General features: G+C 35.2%; 1 protein-coding gene across 1 annotated transcript in view; it reads right to left on the bottom strand.

The window, feature by feature from the left end:
* The window catches only part of PTPRD (protein tyrosine phosphatase receptor type D), a 339,897-nt gene that overhangs the window by 2,472 nt on the left and 313,574 nt on the right, over nucleotides 1-23,851 (bottom strand). The window contains exons 32-37 of the mRNA XM_025894895.2: nucleotides 12,425-12,710; nucleotides 11,589-11,767; nucleotides 10,195-10,321; nucleotides 9,120-9,245; nucleotides 4,631-4,785; nucleotides 500-635 (exon numbers count right to left, since the gene is read on the bottom strand). Coding sequence (XP_025750680.1) covers nucleotides 500-635; nucleotides 4,631-4,785; nucleotides 9,120-9,245; nucleotides 10,195-10,321; nucleotides 11,589-11,767; nucleotides 12,425-12,710 — 1,009 coding nt within the window. The remainder of the gene's footprint in view (nucleotides 1-499; nucleotides 636-4,630; nucleotides 4,786-9,119; nucleotides 9,246-10,194; nucleotides 10,322-11,588; nucleotides 11,768-12,424; nucleotides 12,711-23,851) is intronic.

Here is a 23,851-nt window from a genome sequence, read left to right as displayed (position 1 = left end):
ATGACTTCAGATATAAATGTAAGCACATTTTATACAGTCTCAAACTGTGCATTTTTTTGTTATTGTGTAAATACTACTTGCCACTGGCTGCTGCATGAGAGGAGCCCCAAAGAGAAGATACGAGGACTCCCTGAAACAACATCTCAGCCTTGGCCAGATTGATCATCATAACTGGTCTACTCTGGCCTCCAGTTGGGAGGTCTGGAGACACACCATCTATAACGCTGCTGATGCTTTTGAGAAAGCACACAGGATCACTCTTGAGGAGAAAAGGCAATGCAGAAAGATTTGTGCCCTGCAGAATATACCACCTAAGGAGTCTTTCTGCTGTGCCTTTTGCAACTGAATGTCCCTGTCTCGTATTGGCCTTTTTAGCCACCAGCACGCTTGTAACAAGCGTGGGTAGAGCCCTTCCCAAATCTTCGTTTGCGAAGCCCAGCCATGATGTAAATACTGCTTCTTTTCCCTCACTATTGTACATGGATACTGTTTTGCTCACCTCTGTCTGTACCATGGCTGGCCGCTGTGTCCGTAACATTTTGACAGTCTGGAAGATGTCTACAACACCTTCATATCTCATTCTTTCTAATACAATGCTCAGGGTTATGAATACTCCAGTCCTTCCAACACCCGCACTGTTGCAATAAAGGAAAAAAATAAAAGGAAAAAATGGATGTTAATTTACAGTTAATGCTGAAAGAATTGGTTGACAAATTATCTGTGGTTACAACACACCATATGTGCACAAATTTCTATATGGTGAAAGGCTCACTAAGCAAAATTCCACTGCAAATTACCACATTGCATTCAAAAGAATAACTGCACTCAAGCAAATTTTATGTGCTACTAAGTATGTCTGACTCTTCAGTCTTCCTTGCAAAGTGACTTGGTTTTTCATCCAGACACACAATAATCAGTGCCTGCTGAAGTAAATGAGAACATTTGTTACCAATAACATACATTGGAAGTGACAAAAGAAAAAGAAGCCAAAATGCATTTTACTGCTTGCTTTACTTTAGCTTGTTCATGTATATACCTTATTTTGCACATTTTCAGTGTGTTATTTTACCTTCTACTTCGAGTTAGAAATAGTGGATGTTCAATTAATATCGAACTTTTGCATGCACACTCCAACTTAAGGGATACACAAAAATCTCAAGACAGCTTTTATTCAAGTCTGGCAGTTGATCTTTGCTTTCCAATGCTGATATTCAGATGCTATGTCTGTCTTTATCAGTCTTATTTATCTTCTTTGAACATATATGGCTTGTTTGATCTCTGTTCTGTCTTGAGTTTCTGCTATTAGCTTCAATCCTCAAGAAGTGATGAAAATTCTTGTAATCAATAGAGGCAATAGCTGTCAGCTTTTAAAATTAAATAATCACTTATTCATAAAGATTACCCTTGGTCAAAGTGACAGGTAACTGCAGAGAAAAAAAAGATTTTCCAAGTCTGAACTTCTGTGTGTGAAAATTAAGCACTCTGTCATCTTGCTTTTGATATCAATAATTTCACAAGGTTTTCTCCAGGCAGACAAACTTGGGAAGCTGAATATTTATGAGACCTATTCACCAGACAGGAGAGTGGAAGAACATGAACAGAAGGTAAAACCTGAAGAACTCTGAATGTTCATATGAACTATAACAGAGAACCAGTGAATTCACAAAACTAGTGTGGAATGTCCAAATTAACAGTATTTTAGTGTTTGGCCTAGATTAGTGTACTTTTAGGGCTAATAAACATATGTGATTGGATTTATCAATTTTGCATAGCCTGTGCGCCTTCAAATTGCTGAAGCCAAAGGATAACTGACACAACACTTGAGAAAATATCATGCTGTCATTGCTGATTACCTGTACGGGATGACAGCAGGCCTGGACATCTAAAGCAATTGCAGTGTAAGCTCTCCTTTCCCTCATGAGGTAAATTAGAAAGATAATATTTAAGAAACATTCTGAAATATCCTGGAAAAACGTCGTTGGAACCTGCTTGGACTTTACAGAGCTGATGACAGCATGATCTAAACCAAGTAGCCCAGAATGAATAAATCAGCAGAATGAAGGCAGATTACTATTTTATTTTCTCCTTGTTCCTGCTCCTGCTCCACTATTTAAAAACATCCAACAAAAAAAGTATGATTTTCTTAATTGGTGAGAGGACTTCTGGCCTCACATATTAGAAAAGTCTTCATTATTTGAAAAAAATGACTCAGAACTCTTGAGTTAACAAAAGGAAGGAATTTATTTTTTGTCTTGTGTTCTTAAGAAATTCACAAGTATCTGGAGATGCCACTTAACAGGGAAGAGAGACTAATATGGAAAGATCTCAGTGCCTGCAAATGTTACTCAGCCTAGAGGCTGGTGCAAAACTAGTTATCAAGTGTGATGTTTTCAGAAAAGCCTGTAGGAAACTGATCCTGTTCCCCTGAGACTGGCCAGCATATTTTAACACGGCAACAGTTCCTATCAAAAAATGCTTAGGATTTCTAAAGAGTGAAGGCACTACTTCATGATGCAGTATGGTTACAGAAGTTCAAACAGTTAGAAACCAAAGTTAGGATGCTTTAATTAGGCATGAGAAAGTATCAATATTTTTGTAAGGGAGAAGAGATTGTTACTACAAATACATCTTGAATGCATTCTGAGAAAACTTGGTCTTCCTCACTGTCCAGCTAAAACCTGGAATAAGATGACTATAAATATGTAATATTGGTTGAAGTGAAAATTTTGCTTAAAGGTGAACAATCCTTTGCTCTCTCAAATATTTTTAATTATCTGCCTAATAAGGTTGGAAATTTTTAAATTCAACACTCTGACCTAGTTGTAAAAACACCAGGGAAGGGAAAAATTTAAAATTGTGAGTGGAATAGGTTTACTGTGTAGCAGAGAAAGCAAGCTTGTGAAAACTACAGAGAGGGAAGAAAATCAAAAGGAAGTGGCACTAGCAGAGTTTTACTTCACTTTAAAACTCATCATGGTACAAACTGGAGGCATTATTACAGTAATTATACCAAGACTAGGAAAGTGCAGTTGTCCAGGATCTTGTACTTCCTGAAAGAAACAAATAAACTTACTAGTTTGCTAGGGACAGCTCCTACTTATGTAAGTTGACTAACACTGATAGTGATGATCAGCATTATCACTCCCTAAATTGTCATTACAATGATGATAAAGACATTAAAGACCAAGCCCTGGATAGTTACACCAGAATTGACTGTTTCTACCAAAGTCAATGGTATGAATCTCCATAATTTTAGCATGAAAGATCCTATCCATTTGGAAGGCCTATATAACATACTGCAAACAGTATTCATTGCAGTCACAAGCGGACAAGTTTGCATGGTACAAAGAACTTAGAAAGCATCACTTTGCTTTCTTATCTGCATAAAGGCATAAATATTGCTTATTATTCCTGTGCTTTCAAAACTAATTAATATTGTATTCTTATCAGGATTGTCCTTCATTTTCCCCTGCCAAATGAATCCCAACCACTGCTCTGCAATGCTATTCTCCTAGCAGTCCATAAAAAATTTTAGGCACTTAAAAAAAGTAGGATTCGAGTAGTCCAATACATTTATTATGTCAGTCTTTCCCCTTCATGATTAGGGGATCATGAAGAACTCAACTTCTAGTTGCTCCCGACTTTGGAAGGATGAGAATCTCTCTCCCTCTGTACATTCATAGACTCTAGAAAACTCATTTGCTTTGTCTTTACGCTAGTATTGGGGCATTACTTGGCTTGCAGTAAGGACCTGGAACTTGCATCAGTATTTTGTATCTCTGTTATATAAATAATAATATTTAATCTCCCCAAAATAATTTCATATTACAAAAATGACTATCTAAAATCCTAATGGAATTTATAGAAAACAATTTATTAAATAAGAGATAAAGGACAAAGATATTATTTTTGTCCATCTGCTATGGAGTCTAGAGAGAGTCTTTCTTACTGTAAAGAAAATAAATAAAAAACACAAGAATATTAAAAAGCCCTGCAAGCTGTTTTCATCTGCATATCAACTGTAAAGGAATTGAGGGAAGTCATCGCATCAAAAAATGAGCATTAGGTTCTGAAGTTAGAACTCATCAACCCAAACCTCAATGATTTTTTGACAGGCAAAGTTTCTAAACACCACTTTCTATTCCATTCCCTTTCTTGATATAGCTACCACTTTTAATTGTCTCATCTTGATAGCTACTAATGTGCTACTGAGGTGTAACTAGCTTGATTGCGGGTAATAATCCCCATGAAAGTAACAGCCTTGCTTTTAATTTCCAGTGGAAAAAATATCAGGTATAGCAGCCTGTGATAAGGCTCTTCCTATGCCTTCTGTGTGCAGCATTGACCAGATTGCTTTTACACTGCATTAGAGACATTTATAAGTGAAGAAAAAATCATGGGCTTCCACGTATTTCTGAAAAACATTTCTGTGCAAACGGAATATCACAGAGCAGTTCCCATTTTGTAAAGCACTTCATTGTGTTCCTTTTTAGATCTTCTATTTGAATACGTTTTCTGATAGTTCACCTCTGAAATTCTTTTTAAATATATACCTTTGTCAAATTCAGCAATCATGTTTAGAAAAAAACCAAATCTGCATATCAGTTCTTTTTAGGCTTTGTTTACTTACCTGCAATGAACAGAAATTGGTCCATCCTGACCAAATTGCTCTTTTGTTTTATGCACTTGGCCTATGAAGTCAATAAATCCTTCTCCAGACTTTGGCACTCCTTGCTCTGGCCAGTCAGTGAACTGGAACTGCCTCACTGTTCGGGACTGGCCATCCTTTAACAAAAGACACAAATAATGTATCACTACAGGATATTGCAGTCAGTCAGCTTGAAGTCAGTCAGCCAATAATCATAAAGACAATCACAAAGCAAGGACATTGAGAGAAGCTGGGGAATGGCTAAGATCAGACTTATGAAAATTCTTTCAATTGCAGTACTGGATGGAGCTTTTGTAGACACTGGCCTGGATGTGTAGTTTCATTAACGGCATTGCATGGATTCCCTTCTCCACTGCATAGGAGAGGTGTCTGACAGTCTGTGTAAAAAGTGTGTCTGAGGCTAAAGGCAAAAAAACCCCACCAGGTTATATGACTTTTCTGGTAAGTTATGTTTTGATTCCAGAAGACTGCCAATTCCTTTAAATACAAATCAAGAAGAATAAGGTCATCCAATCTGACTTTCCATTTCCTAGATGGCAGGAATATCTTTACTGATAACACTTGTTTAATCATTGCCCTCCTTGCATATGGTATTTTAACAGTATGCTGCTTTCTATGATGTGGACATTTCGCCTGAAAGAAGACTGGTCGAAACAAGCCGGTTGTTGAATAAACTAAAAATTTCCCTTCAGTAATTGTTAATTTAATTCACCAAACAGCTTGGAGTCAGTTAAAATTGAGAAGAAGGGCTTACTTTTTCAAAACAAGCCATCTGAAGCTCTTCATTCCCTGTGGTTAGGAATACCATTGTTTAAAACTGCAGAATACTGCAGCATGGTTATTTTTTATAACAGGGCCACTGGAATTATTAAGTGCTGACTCCTGCTGTATGTCTATTCAATGTGTAAAAAGTAAGGACACAGAAAAAATGCAATACAAATGGATAAAGTAAATTTGTTCTGCATTTTCAAACACTGTGCATGATGATTTTGACACTGTCAATCTGTACAGCTGAAATACTTAACAGCATGGGTATATGGGCTATGGATGTTAACTGGTGCCTCTGGACATCATGTTTCCTAAGCATTCACCCTGCCATGTCTTCAAAATGGTCTTCTATTAAGTGAAACTCATGAAAAATTGAAATCATTACTGGAGATTCCCCCCCAAAAGCAACAAGTTATGCTGGAGGCAAGAACAATCTTTCTCTTTTTTTCTCTCTACCACAAACACTCAGCTATTACAGATCTTTGAAATGAAATAGAAGGGATTTTAAAAATAACCAAAAGAAAATCCAATAGTTTGCTTCTATGTTTCCTCTGGTATTGTGGGTGTTTGCCTCCTATGTCTCAGATGAATAAGGAAAACAGAAAAAGCATGTGTGTGCCAGGCACTGCTCCGTGAGAGGACACACATACTGCCTACTTCCACTAGACCACTGTGACAATTCAGTAGTCTACTTCTGTGATATGCCTTTCACCAAATAAAAAAAAATGAAATGTTTAAAAACATTCACCCAATTTGATTTCTTGTGGTCATCAACAAAAAGAACAAATATTTCCTTCTAAAATAGCATTTTCTTAATATAAACTTCTCTAATCATGGTCTCTGTGATCCCATTTTCCTCCATGAACAAATAATGAAATTACATCCTTCAGATAGCCTTAGGTACATGACATCAATTAATCAGGAAGACATAGCAATAGGTTGATTCCCTACAAAATAACCTTTCATTCTTCTAAAGTAAAGAAAGAAAACCTGAAATTTTACTTACTTGCAACAAGTTGGTTACAGAGATGGGACTCTTCAGCAATTTCACACCCTGATAGGATTTATACTATACCAACAGTAACTTTTTTGGGGTAGAAAAGACACCACCTTACTTAAGTCCAATCTGTCATTGCAAAGACCACACATTACTATTTGATAAATAGATTTAATGGCAAATATTTGGGTTTTGTGTGTGTCTAAATCAACTGTATTGGTATGCTTCATGATTTTAGTCACTCAATATTCCAATAGAAGTCTGTGAAATGACAATAACTTCTGTTATTTAAAGTATTTTAATGAGCAGAGAAGTAAAGTTATTTAGTCTATGTCTATAGCTTTAAAGCACATTGGGAACTGATCTACAATTTCTTACAGTACCCTCTGCTACTGACATTATAAACAGTGCTGATTTCTTTTAATGAGATTTTTGCCAACAGCAGTCCAAATACAAATGCCAAATTTTATTAAAATCTTTACTTTCAAATATTGTGACAGTTTACACAGTTAGTTATCAAAATAAGTACTTTCAGATACCTATGTGGCTTTTAATGTATAATCCTATTGATTGGCTGACCGTTTGGATTTCTTCTTGCTCCTCACAGGGGAGCATTGTCTTTTGATTAGGCTGTAGAATTTTTAACACTCTCTTACAGCCACCACTAATAGTTTGGCTTTAAATGAGACTGGCCCACCATATTGACCTCTCCAGTTTACAGAGAAAGTGAGTACAAAGCAGTTAGAAGCAGTAGATTGAAACAGTTACAGAGGTCAATTTCACTGTACAACAATTCATAGTTCAGTTTCAGAAATAACAGGGAATTCCACACCAAACACTTGCTGCTGGCACCTGCAAAGGCAACATGCCTCATTTTTTGTCTGTATGGAATTATTGGTCAGCTTCGCTCTGCCAGAGCATGGATGGTATTCTAACAGTATGGATGCACTTGGAGATGAAAGGGAGAGAGGATGATTACAACCACTGCAGCATCTACTCTTCTTTGAATGCAACAATTTAGTCAGATGATCTCAATTACTGGGTGTGACAGCCACAAAAGCCAAACTATAGGAAGAATATAATGTACATTTTAGTAAGTAGTTCCCATTTCTTCTGGTAAAGGAGCTACATTTTCCCAGCACATCTAGAAAATTTAGGATGGTACTGTCAGCTCACTGATGACTTTAACAAAACTTTTTGAATTTGAGGAGCAACAATATGTGACAGTAAAATGTCACAATAGGACTGTCAAAGTGCACATATGCTTGACGTTTTAAAAAGAGTTGCATTAATATCAGGTAAAAAAAAATAAAACTAGTTCTGGTAAATTTAGTTATTTGACCCTTTCAGACTTTTTACTGGCTTGATAGTTGTAAGTAAATAGATGTTCTTAAATATCCTACTTCAATATAAACTCTTGAAAAAACTATTTGGAAATATATTCTGTTTGCACTTCCAACTACAACTGTGGTTTTTTGTTATAACCATTATTTTGGGATCAGAGCTTGGCAAACTATGTCACAAAATACCTCTTCCAGCATGAGACAGAACAGATTTTTAATAGGTGATCTATGAAAACTATCAGCATATTTGTAGTGAAATTGGCTTTTACTATCCCTGCTTACAAGTGTGCTTAAAGACTGATGCTGGAAGACTGTTCTCCACTTTTGTGGTTCTTCACAAATAGGTTAGCAAAGCTATGAGTCATAGCTAGATCCTTACTAGATTTCAAACAGAATGAAAATCAGATCCAGAGTGTCTACAGTTTCTGTACAAAAAAACTACACCTAAATCTCATTTGCCAAATAAAAAGGTTCATATGCTGACTTGGTTAATGACAATACTATCCAGTTTTACTTGATGCTTAGATTAAAAGCAGCAGTCTCTCTAACTATGAGAATGTCTAATATTTTGGATGCTGACTGGCAACTCTTGAGTAGTCACTCATGCTATTCCTGGACAGTACATCCTGCTATTTTGATTTCCTACAGAAATGGAGGCTGATAGTGTGTTTTCCTGCCATGCAGACTAAAGTGCTAGAAATGAAAAGTCTGAGAAATGCCAAACATACATTAAAAGTTTATGTATATTTAATCTTATATCAGTGCTCAGTTTTGGACTCAGGAATTCAGATAAGAAATCCAGTATTAAAATGAGGATGCTAGGGTCACAGCTGCATGCATCTACTTTGCAGATAAACTAGAGTGCTGAAAATAAAATTATAATGTGCAAAGCTTGTCAAGCTTTTCTTATGAATGTCATTTGCTCTGCAGTTTTAAATCTCAATGTATTAACCTTCATACTCACTCAGCTTAGAGGATGGTGCAAAACAACGTATTTACTGCTGTAAGTAGCAGAAACTGTCCTCAGAAATCATCAATTGGGAAATCAGGAAAAAAAGGAAAATGGTTCTCAAATCATCTAATGTATTTTGGCACAAACAGTTGTTCAGAACTTTTCAAAGTTGTGCTGTCCAGATGCTAGATCTGAGTGAAGTCAATTGTTCCTCCAGAAAGATCCCATTCATTAATAATAACTTTACCTGCTTTTTTGTTATTGCTTGTAGAAAGTACAAGGGTTTTTTTAATAATAATAAAATTTAAAAAAAAAAAGATATAGGGAAAGAAAAAAATGGACATTTTCTTTCAAACTTCTGGGAACAAGTGTAATGCTATGTCAACTTACCCTTGCATCTGTAACCTTGAATTCCCTCAGAATATACTGTGGCATGTTGTACTCTGCCATTGGATCTACCACAAAATACTGATATCTGGCTGAGCGCTCTGCAGGCCAGTATTGGTGGCATTTTTCCTACAAAATGACAAAGTATAATACATTTCCTGTTACTTGAGAGCACTACCATAAGTCGGTATAAACCTTTTCTTACTCAGTTAAGTGTAATGTTCATGATAAGTGCCATTAGTGAGAGGAACATGAGATGCTCATGTTGGTGAGAACATTAAATTTCATATGTAGAGTAAAAGCTTATCTTTAATATGAGATTGCAGAGGTGTTCTCTCTGGTCACTGTGTTAGCTGAACTTGTTTACACTTCTGCTCAGTTTCATCATCTATCAGTGACAAGAGCTATGCATAGTCTAATTTTCAACATACATTTTTTTCCTTGATTTAAATCTTGAGACCACCTTCAGCTTTCTTTCTTTTTTCTTGTTGAAGCAAGCTGCCCCAGCCTCAGTCAAGACTCTATCTCTGCATCCACTAGCCATGTCCTGAATAATCTCTATTCCCTCATATACATGGCCTAACTCAGATTTTACTTATTACATGCCAGCTTTATCTTGATGTAATCCTGTCCAAATAGTAAACTGCTTGCCTCTTTCCAGTACACAGAGTGTCAATGGAATCAATTTAGAACTCTAAACTGGGTGCTGAAACTTTACCATTCAGAACAGAACATGCTTTCTTTTAACACTGTTACAAGGAGACCATGCAAAAGTTTCCAAATAAGAAATAATCTTTCTTTTTCAGTAGACAGCTTTCTCTGTATGCTTCGGAATATCAGCATGCAGACTCAGTTGCTGAATCTCATTGTGTCCCACAACAAAATCCTATGTCTAGTTTGTCTATTGCAACATATCAATAGATTGGAAAACCTTATAGCTAGTGACCAACAAGGCCACTGATATTTCAGCAGAAGGAACCTAAATTTTCTTTTTTGGACACTACTAACAATGAAATATTTTAATAAAAGGAACTGCTATAATCAACATCTTAGTAAAGGAATTTAGAGCAGTACTTACTCTGCCCATTTCTCGTAGCTTAGTGAGCATGACCACAATTGTAGAATTATGCTCCCAGAGCATTCTCCAGAAGTCTTCAGTTGTTTCTGCTAAAGGACCCTGTGTAGCTATGTAAGCTTTTTGTTGTCTGTGTTGAAAAAAAGTAAATTAATAATAATATTTTAATGAAAAAATAAATTGATACCCATGTCCTCTGTTTTTATGTAAGAATTATCTAGGGCAAAAATGTATATAGTATTAATAACAAGCACATTAAAGCCTTATTATGATTGTTTAAGCAAACTACGGATTTTTATTTTTAGAACTTTGAGAGGAAAATTACTCTGTTAATATTATGATGTATGTCTTTATCATTATTATTTAAATTTTAATGCAACTCTAATTGCTCAATTTGGTGTGCTGTAAAAAGCACTTAAGAAACACTTAGTCATGCTGGTTCATTTTGCAGAAATAACTGTCTAACAATCTATTAAGTTTAGGAATTACAGGATCAGGCAGTTTCTTTATTAACTCCTCTTCAACAATCTGATGCCTCCAGCACAAGTAAGGCAGGAAGAAAATTTGGGAATGGAGTGTACTATCTTTCCAGGCCTTAATATCCTACCAGTGGAAGCTACTACCAAGCTGCTAAAACCCCCAGGATCAGCAGCTTTATGAGATGATGACCAGTTCTTGTTCTCACTTCTTTCAATCAACAGAAACACCTCTGTGGGTGATAGTGGGTGATTGGTTGTTTACAGTTATGAACAGAGGCTCAGAAAATGATTTCTGTGGATAGGATACTTAGGTACACCTAAACTGCCTTAGGGAAACTATACCACTTCTCCTTTATGCCTTCTTCTACCAGCTGCTTGAGTCAGAGGAGGGCATATTGCTCTAAGTTGCCATGAAGATGCTGATGGGCAACACAACTGCTTGTGCATAAAATGCTCTTGGTGGTTAGGTCAAGTCTTGGCCAGTGTTACAAGATCATAGGTTATAACCTTGATACACAGACTCTATCTCCTGTATGTTATTTCTATGTATCGTTTTAAGCAGAATAATTGTGACGAAACAGAGGTTCCAAATCATGAATGTGCTTAAAATCTCAGTATCTTTCAGTATGTAAAGCATACTGGGAGTTCTCTGTGGCTTAAAGATAGGTAAAAATATTATGTTTAAGATTCTATGTAATTTACAGAATTTTTCTGTATTGCATGGGGTAAAAATCTGGACCTTTTATTAAAATTGTAAAAAACACCCAATCAAACATGGCAGGCACAGATAATAATAAACACTAATTTTCAATATTATACTAATTTTCAATATTAAGCTTTGTTATTTTCGATATCATTACATAAACAATTCTGTAAACTTTTAAAACAGTCCATACGAGAACACATCACTGTTAGTACCTGTATCCATCAATGAAACTGGCATTAATATAATCAGAGCCTTCTACTCCTCGGATAGGCTGCAAGCATACCCTTGTGGACTCATATGGCATAATATTGACAAGGCGATTTTTGAATTTATTACATGGAAGATTGGCACTGATGAATCTTGAAGTGTGAGCCTTAGAGCTAGCAAGACGCTGTTGAAAACAAATTAAAAGAATAAGGCTGGGTATAACAAAACAAATGACACTATCAGGTATTATAATCCCTGCTCATTATCCATTAATGAATAATTTCAATTTCAGTTGCTTACTTTTCCATATTCTACTGCATTATCTAAATATTTGTAAAGCTTCTTTCAACAGCTTATACAAGTTTGTGTCTGCTCCATTTATGCATAAGGACAAATTCCACCATTAAACCTCTATGCAAACACACGTTTCAAACTATAATAATAATAAAGGAACAGCAGGGTTAAATCACCCTCATTGAATGGTTCTTGTCTGGACACCCATTGAAGATAGAATTGTATGTTTCAGAAAGAACACTTCTTAATTTAAAATTTTAGTCTGCCAATGTCTTTATCATTTTATTATATTCCTGGATATATATTTTGACTATTTTTTATTTTATTATATTCCTGGATATATATTTTGACTATTTTTTAACATATTAACTAATAAATCTTTTATTCCTGGATATATATTTTGACTATTTTTTAACATATTAACTAATAAATCTTTTTATTTTTAACATATTAACTAATAAATCTTTTTATATATTACTGGAAACAACTGGTGGAGAACAGAGCAGCTTTAGGTGTTTTGGTTACCCGCAGCATAGAATCCCAGTACCTTAAATTCCAGTTCCATTCCTGTGACATTCTCGCCTGTTTCTATCTGTGTCAGCTTCTGGATATACGCATACAGGTTTCTGGCTGGCACTTCGGTATTTCCACATGTCACTGCTTCCAGCAGTGCATCGTGAATAAAGATGTATTGGTCCTCAGTTTGAACCATGTAATTCCTCTGTGCTCTCATTAGAGTTACGTGGCCATAAATATCTACAGTCTTTTCATGCTTTATTCGCTCTAACATGGCATCTATCACAATGAAGCAGCCAGTCCTGCCGACTCCAGCACTAAAAGAAATGAACACCGGAGAGAGAACATGAAGGACTTTTTCATTCACTGTGCTTATTTTCATGTCATTCAAGTTTTAAAGTTTTGTAACACTGATTTGAACTGCACATTTTTCTGAATATGAACATAAGATTTTATGAAAGACATTGGTGCCCTGAAACAAGTAAACTCCTTAAACGTCCATTGCAAGCAATTGAGAACGTGGAATGCTTTTATATGAGATCTTTGCACGCTGTGGTTTCAGGCTTAACTCTAATAGAAACAGAACACATTCCAACATGTTCTAAAAATATATATTTTATAAAATATAAATTTCCAATTCTTAGTAATGGAAATTACTGGAGATGATGAATGCTCTAAGAATTCAAACTTTGTCTGTAGAATGATTTCTAACTCACTAAACATGCTATTCTGTTTACAGAGGTGAATTTATTGGCAAAGAATAATGTTACAGAAAATGAGTCATATATATTTCCATCATGCTTTGGAGGTAAACTTTCTACCCCTCTCCCAACTCTGCCAATGGGGCTCCTATTAACACTGTTTGTTCTGTCCTCTGCCCTTTCATTTAGCCAGGACATACTGCTAGACTTTGCAATGCAGACTCTCGACTACACAGTTGTGCTAGCCATAGGCTGGTGAAATCCACCGGCTGTTTGGACACCAACTGTTCTGAATCAAATCAGATCGTCTTTTGGCAGCCATGTGTTAAGACTGAACTTAAGAAGTTTTGCTTCAACTACTTCCATGCATGTAACTATACAAAACACAAGTGTTGAGTGTAATGGGCTTTGCATATTTGTTTTCTCTCCAGGATTACATCATGCCTGTAAGAATGAATGATAGTTTCAGGTCTCCTAAATGCTTAACTGTTTTCAGCTAGTGACATGAAATGCAGTATGTAGTATAGTAAGCAACAGTTTATAAACCTCCAAGATACTGATATTAGCTAAGATAAGGATATTTAAGAACACCACAAACTGCAATTTTTTTAAAAGAAATAGAAACAAAAATAACTACAACTCGGCTTCTTGAGGACAATTATATAAAACCCAAAACTTCTCACATATTTTCTTGAGCTATTAAATATCTTAAGTCCATCCTGAAATTGATAAGCAAGGTTAAACATTTATTTCTTGCATGACACCTTAAGAATCTTTACCAGCTACCAGCTAGCTGCATTTACTTACAACTAAATCAGAAATAAGTACAGAACAGAAAGATATTTTATCTCACACAAGATAAGTTTTGTTTCTCAAATTGCCTATTTGTATATTGTTAATCATGTATTCCTATCACCAGCTAGCCTTCCAAGAAGCAGATTCCCTTCAAACAGCTGAAGACTTTTGCTAGCTGACCAAATGCATCAATGTCAGCTTTCTTACCTGCCACTCCAACAAGTATTAATCAATATTCTGTGTTTAAGAAAACTTACCAATCAATGACATTCATAAATGGGAGTTGTAGAGATGGAAAATACAAAGAGAAATAAAATGATGGCTATCCTAAACAGTAGTTAATTTACTTGTATAATTAAAGCTCTGCATTCCAGGAAAAATTGATGGCATTAACATTGCTAATATTCAGGACGAAAACCTCAAAAAGCTGTTGCACTATTCCTTTGGGTTTTTTCCTTATAATGGCAATGAAATCAACACAAGTAATATACGTTTGTATGTCAGATTGGTTAATATCAAGTTTTAAATAATTATTTAAATGACTACTCTTCACATTCAGTTTTTATCAGCATAACAAGTGCTGGCCAAGTGAGAAATATGAAGGTTTGACAGTGCAGATGTTCTCAGTAAAATCTCGATTATGGTTCTTTTTCCTATCATGTATTAATGAACTGCTGTTCCAGAACCATGTTTATAACAGGATATGCCATTTTCCAGATGAAACATTAAAAAGTTGACTGATACCTGCAGACCCCAACTGCAAAAGTCCACCCAATAAAAGGTTTGTACCTTCAGTTGGAAAAGGCAATTTTCAGTTCTTCTTTTCATGTCTTGTATTATCATTTATATATTTATTTTTCCAATAAGCAAACTCAAACAGGAATACTTATTAACATAGTCCAGCACAGAAGATATTTTCTAGTTTACAGGTCTATGCAGTGTTTGTAACAATCATGACACCAGATCCAAACACATTACTGTGCAGTAATTTCATGATCAGGATAGAGGGGTTGACACCCTACATTTATTAAGGCATTTGGCTTCAGTGGGCTCCTGACACACTTATCTCTGGATCATTTTATCCAGTAAGATATTTTACTATTTTAAGGCATTCAGGACATTCCAATTCTGCCTGTTATAAATGAGCTGTGTGTCTACCAGACTACCCTTTCCACATAAAAATGGAACCAAGGCCATGAAGATTTCAACTTTTCCTCTTTGAAACATGCCTTCCCAATACCTTCTAACTCTAAATTACAATAGCTCATTATATAAAAGCAAGAAACTATCATATCTTTATCCCCTGTTTCTCCTTCTCTTCTATCACACAGACTTCTTAATATAGTGTGATAACACTGCTGGGAAGCCATGCAGTTTGAATTCTCACTAATAAATTACTGAAACATAAAAAAAAAAAAAAAAATCCTTGTGTACTGTCTGCTAACCATGATAATTCAGCTAATAAGAATCATTTCACAAATTAATTCCACCTTTGTTATTGACTTTCTTGACCTTTTGGTTTGCCTCTTCTGGTGTTACTGTCAAACTTAGAATTTTAAAAAATAACCTGTCATTTCAGCTAGTGAAAGGTATGGTTGTGTTTGTAAGCTGAAAACCTAAGGAATCTATTACTAGGAAACTGTTATTGCTTAAAATATTGTCATTTACATTATTGTAACATTTGTTTTCAATTTCTAAAAACATGACTGACTCAGTCTCATGAGCTGAAACATGCTTAATGTCCTGTGATGCAATACAGCTACAATTCACGAAAAGAAAAATGAAGAGGCATAAGGGGGCCATTCTGCATTAAAATCACTGTATGGATGTGTTAAAGGTTGGCTTTTGTGATTAATTTGTAGCTGTTTAAATGATGACCCTTTACTGATATTTCAGTGGTTTGGCAAAAGAAGGTAGTGTAATTACCAATATTCACAGATCATTTAATTGGAAGCAAAGACAGTAAAATGTGGACCAAAAATCATGTAGGACATTTTTGACTCATATCAGGGGAAAATTTTATTGAATATTACTGTTTCAGATTGAATGAAGCCTGCATTTTTAAACTGAAAGTACCTAAAACTGCTTGTGATATGGGAAATATATAAAAAGCATGGATTTTTTTATGGAACTTCATGTGATTAATTAGATTCCAACCCTACAGAAATTCTGTAGTAGTTCTGACAAGAGCAATATTTAGATTATTTTTCCCTTTTCCTGTTAAGAAATTAGAACAGAATTGAAAATCACCCCTCTGACCAGGAAGCAGTAAAAAAAGTCCCTTGTGAAGCCACTGAACATCCTTTTGAAAAGATAAATCTGACTGATATACCATAAAGATCTCTGTAAAGAGGTAAATTTAAATTTCACTTTAGAATAGACACTGGACTGCTTCAAGAATTCTGGTAATGGCTTATAAGAGACCTTTGAGAACTGATCTGCAAGTGCACAGTGACTTTTTTTTCTTCTCACTGTGGTTATGGTCAGATACCAGCCAACAAGGATAGTATACAGAACCTTCTTAGATGTAATGCTTTGCCAAACAGAAGACTTCACCCCATATTTTCTTCATCCCTATGCTTTGCATGGAGACAACCACATTTGTCACTGTCACATACAAAACTTTTTAAAATGAACATGGAAAAATAGAATGAAAAAATCAGGAAACAGGAAAATACTTTGCTACAAGCAGATAAAGTTCAGTCTAGAACTCACCCTAGTTTTCTTAGATAGTGGGCAAAAGCATGGGTGGGTCACAAATCAAAAGTCAGCCTTAGATCTTTCTTCCTTTACTGAGTTTTATGATGATTTTTCCTTACACTCTTTACATTCTCAGAATTCTTATATTCTTCAAATACAACTGCCCCAGATTTAAGCCCAATTTTTTTGTAATATGCAATTGCAAAAGCATAATAATATTCAGAAAGTAAATTTGTTCTTCATCTAATCCTGAGTTCAGCTCTGGAGAGATCAAGGACAAGAAGCTGTCTTATGAGATTGTATCATGAACACAAACAAACAAACTCTCCAATACTAAAACACACAGAATCAAAACTCCCAGAAATTTCTCTAACAAGTCCAATGTACAGAGAATAACTGTTTGTTAAAATAACTGAAAAAGATGAGTTTTCCATGCAGGTTAAAAACATAGCATTAGTAATGTTCAACAAATTAAAAAGTTTTTTTACGAGACCCTTCTAACAAGGACATTCCATTACAGCACTTCAAATCCTCTCTCCAGACATAAACTAATGCTACATGGAGAAGGTGAAAGGTAATGACTATTCATCTTTTACTTGCAATAGAAGAAGTAGGATCATGAAACAGGATGATGAGAATCTAAAACAAACAGGAAGTAGTTTTTAAAGTAGTACATAATTATATTGTGAAACTCATTGTTACAGAATACCACGTATGACAAAAAGAAATTCACAGAGGAAAGGATTAATTAGGGGTTATTACCCAACAAGTTACAGACAGAACATCCCTTGCAGAAATCCTTTTATTAGACTTTGATGGAATTTCGATAGGTATTCTAAAAAAGTGCCTATCCAAAAGAACATTCTAGACACGTCCTGGGAGAGAAACTGAAATGTGCTGTTGACTGTTGACTCTATAAACAATACATGCCATAATTACTCTTGAATTACTCAGACATATAAAGACATTAAAATAAACTATTCCCCTGTACTGTTTTATCTGAGCACAAGGATTCCCTGTGACTTTTTATTTCAAATTAATTCAGTTCTCAGATATCATCCTTATTTTCCTACTTCTCTAAATACAATCTTATATATTCAGTGTACTGCATTCTGTATTTAGCATCAAAGACTAACTATCCAAATATCTGCGATATTTGTTGAGTTTCAGTGTATATTTTACATTCTTTGTACTGTACGATGCATTCACAATGCATTCTTGTCATTGTGCATTTCACTAAAGAAAGATCTAAAATTTACTGAAATAGGGTTTAGTGAAATAAAGTTTTAAAAAAGTAAAGTATTATAAGGTTAATTTAAAAAAAATCTTACTGTGACTTGTTACCTTCAATTAAAGACAGATCTATGTACGAACAGCTGTAGTAAACACAGGAAATTATACTTCTGGGTAATTTAGGAGAGGAAGTACACAGAGATGCTATTGTCAATAAATAAAAGTGAAGATTAGAGCACAGCAGTGAAGTCAATGAACAGAAATTATGCTGCTAACAACTATTTGCTTTCTTTGCAGTTCAACCTGTTTTGCATTCTCAGAGTGGAATGTTTTGAGTTCTTTCATACTTTTGAATATTTCTGTACTCTGATTACATTTTCATGCAGAAGAGCTATTAGCCTATCAGTGTGAGTAACAGAAGGTGAACTGATGCTATCTGGAAATGAATTAAAGAATGTGGGAAGAAATGTGTTTGGCAGTACTGGATAACTGGAAGACCTTAAAAGTACTTGCTGACCACTAAGCTGATTCCAAGTTTCAGAGTTCTCTGGGACCCTCCCTGCTTCTAGGTGTTTGTATAACTATTGTGGTCAACAACTGCTTCTTTTCTTAACACCAGCTGCCCTCAGGATTTTTTCTGAGGTTTTAGACTGACAGAACAATGATGAGATTGCAGATTGTCATCCAGACACAGTATTTCATCTGGTAAGTACAAAGGAAAAAGTAGACCAGGACTCCTAAGACCACACTGGTTGTTTTTTTTTTTCCCCCAGTACCAGTCACAGTTCAAAGCCCTAAATGAACCTGTCCACAAATCCTTTTTTTATTCTTTTTCCAACCGCCCCCTCCCCTACTCTTCCCCTACTCTGAAAACTTGGAAATAACCAGAAATTAGTCCTCAAGCTTGAAGCTGAAAAGGCTTTAGTAGCAGGCCTACTGTGTTGGATCTTCATCTCAGAATGTCTCCCTTTTCAAGAGAGAACATATCTTAAGAGATACATTCAGAGGATAAGACAAATGTGATGTTGCCACCTCTAGGTCTGGTTTAAACTGAAATGGTTGTAATATGGTATTAACACAGTGAGATGCTATACAATAGAAAATAGAGAAGAAAAAAACTGAGGCTTTTCTGATGAGCTCATATGACAGATAGCACTGTTTTCTTAGACCAGCTGGTGAAAAGAAGAAATACTCTCTTTAATATCTCTGACAATATTCCTCTGACAGCTGAAGAGCTTGGTTACTGGTACTCATTACAATGTTTCTTAACCTCTGCAGTCTTTATACCAACATGAATTCTCTGTAACTTAGTAGAAAATCAGGTTGTGAGAGGTTAATACCACTAAGTATTTCACATTTCTTAATCTTAAACTTGTCATTTATAGGTTAGACACTAATCTCTTTTTTTCCCAGGATTTTGAACTTACGAGCAAAAATCACGGACAAGTTATAATGCAAATAATGAGAGTTCTGGTGTAGAAGTTTCAAAGTAGCTGTAAAATGAGTTGGATAATATTATGATATTGTCTAAACATTAAAAACTATTTTTAAAATTCAGGTGACAAGAAAAATAGGCATCACAATGCAGGATTCACTTGGAAAAGCAGTCACTGACAAAATCTGATAATAAGTGATGAGACCCTGAATTAAGTCTACAAAAGTACGAAAAACGAAGAAAGATTAATATTCAGGGCAGAATACTGATTGGAAAGCCTCCATGAAAAGATAACAGGACTATTTTTAAAGCTGCATTTTACTTCTAGAGACACGGGGAGAGGATTTAAAGAGACTTTTATGCTGATTACTTAGATAAAAATACAGCCTGTTCAAAGTTAGCCAAACATGCCGGGTAGCCAAGTTGATGCAATGCATTCCAGTATACTCTGTGTTCATGGATATTCCAGAATTTAATGTAGGTACAGCTGGGAAATCTGAGAGATACCCCTTTCCAGAATTCAGCTATTGGGTTATAAAAATATTTTCACATTTCCTGCAGATGGCTGGATTCTTTTCTTCACTCATAATTTTAATACAGAATTCATTACGGACAGCTGCTGGCTCTGATAGAACCTAATTGCTCTTTTACTAGACTCAGCTGCAAGCAGTCAGATTTCCTTTCCCTTTGTAGAGTATAATATATATAAACATGGGCGGGGAGAAAAATAACCAATTAACTAAATACATATGGATAAAATGACTCACTAAGAGTGCTGATCAAATAACTTATCAAACTACAGCTTAGGTCAAAGGAAATTACAGGCCTTGTAGGACATGATAATATATATATATGGAAATAATTATCAGCACCAACATATTTGTAATTTGAGATAACACACAGAAAAGGCATTGCCTTTGTTAAAAAAAATCTTACAGAAAATTATTGCATTTTAATAAGGGGCAGGCTATTTCACTGAGAGAAAAGTCATTTAGTCTTCAGCAGACCTGCTCAACCAAAACCATTTGTTGGCCAAATTGAAGTGAGGCCTCAGTATGTCCACTGGGCAATATAGCAAGAAAATGTGGTATAATTATGAAACTATTTTTACTGTCTTACCTAATATAAAAACCTTGGGGAATAGTTACTGTTATTCAGACGACCAACAAAAGGTATATCTCAAAGGAGGGACCAGAGAGAGCCAGCAGACTAGGGATGTGAGGATTCCCTTCCACCTCCCTCCACATTACAAGTATTGGAATGGGTTAGAAAACTTTGCTGTCTCAGTTTGTTATGTTGGATGAACACAGAGGAAAGTTGTAGATATGTAAAACATGAAACAGTATTAAATAACACATTTTTTCTCCTTTTATGCAAAGGCATTTAGTGAAATAAAGGCACATATGTTTAAAATAAGAGTAAATAGATATCTTCTAATATAATGTGTGAAAATACTTAGACAAGGAAAAAAGGTCAAAGATAATAAATACTGCCTGGTTTTATTCTTTAAAATATATGTATAGTCATGAATCTGAACAAAATTATCTATCAGTTTCTCTAAGTAGCTAAAGGAATAAAGGGGAAAAGAATTGAAATCCTCATGAAGTGGGGCTCAATTACTCACAAACTGTTTGCTACTACAGGGGAAACTTTACTGAAATATTGTTGACACTGGAGTTTTGTACTTTTCCCTGAAATTTCTGATATTTGCCATTGTCAGAGACAGGATACTGGCATAGATACGCCACTGATTCTATCTGGTAATAGCATTCCCTATGTTCCTTTACAGATTTCTGACTGCTACCAGAAACAAATCTTACCCTATGCAGTCACAGCAGCTTTTTAGGACTTCAAAAGATAATCCCGCCCTAAGTCACACCAGTAGGTGGTATAATCCCCTGAATCAAAGGCTAAGTTTCGACTAAAGATGGCTTTATACACATATGGCTGATTTAATCAAAGAGGCCACAAGTAGGTATTTTTTATTATTTGAATCTGCATGAAGAAATACTGCTATTACCTGTTATTTGTATGTTTTTGAATTTTAATAATGGTTCCAGTGATACTTTCTGGGTTTTATGGCTCATAAACAATGGAAGCACATAGTGTACATACAGCTTCAGTTTAGGTTTTAGGAAAGGCTTGTTTGCTGGTACCCTAGGTACACTAGCTAATTTCAAAGGACTCTCCACACTGCCACATTAACTGAAGTATGGTAACTCTTGTCATGTTCATACTTACAGTTTTTCATAAGTAAGTACCTAAATTTAAGAAAACAAACTAGAGACTTAAGCTAATAAAACCAAGAGTGCTGTTAAGTTAAAGAGCGATGAGCTGGGGAAGGTAATAGGTATCTTTGTAATCAAGGTGATCTTAACTAATGGCACTAAAATCTGAAACAGAGAAAAAAAAATCCAGCATTAGCCACCACTGGCTCTATCAGCATACAGACTGATGGGATTCTGCTTTTTGTCTGCATAATTGCATGAACATAGCCCAGTAATTAAGTGAGAGCTCTTGCGTGTTCAACATAAAACAGCCAATTCTTCAACTGTGAAGCTTCTGAAACCTAAATTTTCACAATCTTGAAAGCTTTTATGGTAAGAATATGAAGGCAAGACCCAATTCCTGTTCATCTGTAATGTCACATATTACACAGTTATCAAGTGATGTCTTGCTATGCTGATTTCTTCCATCTAGCCTTCTTTCTCTTTCTCCAGTAGATTCTACAGTTCCAAAAACTAAATGAAGACAGAGAAAGCATGCAAAAATTTCTAAATCAAGAGAATGCAGTTCCACTTCCTTAAACAAAGATCAAGCTCTCAAGGTGTCAAACTCTGCATGCCTTAGTACCTTATTCTCTAAGGTACATATTGAAACACAATAACTTCTAAGAATAAAGTTATGCATAGAAATAAAGAGTCCCAGTCAGTTACTCTGACTGCATGGTCAGAGTAACATAGACTATTAATATATATGGAATACAATGGAAAACATGGACATTTACACATTACTATATTTTTATACTAAAAGGAACTGAACAGGATCACCATTTTTCAAGATGAGATTCCAATAACAGCTTTATTCCTCTTTGCTTTTTATTAGTGAACGATAACTTTGAGAAAAAAGGTATTAATGAGACATACAGTGATCTACAGCTAACAGCTCGAGAGGAAATAGTGTTATGGTGTTTTTGTATATGGATGATACTGAGCACAGTTTAATATACAGTAGCAACCCCATAACTTCTGGATAAAGGTGTGTGGGCAAAGCAGAGAAAGTTTGGAATATTTTTGATATTAAAATACTTGTCATATTAAAATGCTCATACTATCCTGTACTCTCTTGAGCTTTCAGCTGTTCAAGGAAGTTAAGAAAGGTCATGAGTTGCACTCAAGATAGGGAAAGGCAAGGGATGAGGAAGATTTTAGTATTTTTCAATCTTATTTGAGAGATTTCTAAATATGAAATGGGAAGATTTTTCCCTCCACCGTGAAAAAGGATAGGCAGTCATCTGCAACCTACTCACTGCAAGGATTAGAAAATAAGCATTTGTAAGGCCTATGGCAAAATCAGTACGGAGGTTCAAATGATACAGAGATGAAGTAAAACAATTCACTCGAAAATCACTGCCTTTGATAAATATTTTTTTCCTTAAATGTTATCTTTTTTGTTCTTAAACATCGAACAAAAATTAGGTAAGTATTCTACTTTAAGAAATAGAGTATCACATTGTGTTCTGTTATTTTTTGAAAATTATCTTGTGTTTCACTATGCTAACTGGTTATGTTAGTATAGTCAGACACAGATTAAATTAAAACAGTCACATTCCTCCAAAAATCCAAGTTTTTCTGTTTGCAATAGCAGCATTAACAGTACCTGCCAAAACTTCACAAAATGTCTTAAAGATATGCCCCTTGGTGTCGGTATTAAAAAGAAGGATTCAAACATGGGTTTGCACTAACATGTTAAGCTTTTAGGTAGTGTTACTGAATCAACTACTAAAGTTTATGTGATGTTTTGAAAACACAGTAGCATAAAACTCCAAACACCCTCTGGTGCTGCTTTATTGTGATCTGATTAGCACCTGTTTGCCTGCATTAATCCAACTTCAAACAAAAAAGTGTGCTTTCCCCGCTATCATTAGATGACACATTACAGTCTCACCAATGCAGAATCCCAGGGGTTTAGTCTGCATTTTTTCATTAAAGAAACAATTTTTTCTAGATCAGCTCTGCAAACTAGGGCAAGTCATGCAGAGTCACCAGGAGGATTGAAGCATTACTCAACTTCTGTCCAAAGGACTGAAAAGATAGTCTTAAAATATAACAGTCTGTAAATGAAGAAAGTATCTACGTGCATCAAGTATTTCAACCACCACAGAAAAATCTTCAGATAACTTACTCTAAATAAGCCAAGTTAAGATTTGAACACATTGTGTAAAGTACCTACAAACAGGATTGGATTGCTAAATTTCATTTGTGTTTTTTTTTTTCCTTTTTTTTTTCCCCCCATGCAGCTTTACCTTTATTTATCTGCTTTTCTCTACCAAATCTCCCATTGAAAATAAGGACCACATAGCACAGCATTTTGT

Source organism: Manacus vitellinus, unplaced genomic scaffold, assembly GCF_001715985.3.
Source record: "Manacus vitellinus isolate BGI_N305 unplaced genomic scaffold, ASM171598v3 scaffold_18_pilon, whole genome shotgun sequence".
Lineage (NCBI taxonomy): Eukaryota > Metazoa > Chordata > Aves > Passeriformes > Pipridae > Manacus > Manacus vitellinus.
Note: the sequence above shows the minus strand (reverse complement) of the source record. Positions and strands in the feature narration are given on the sequence as shown.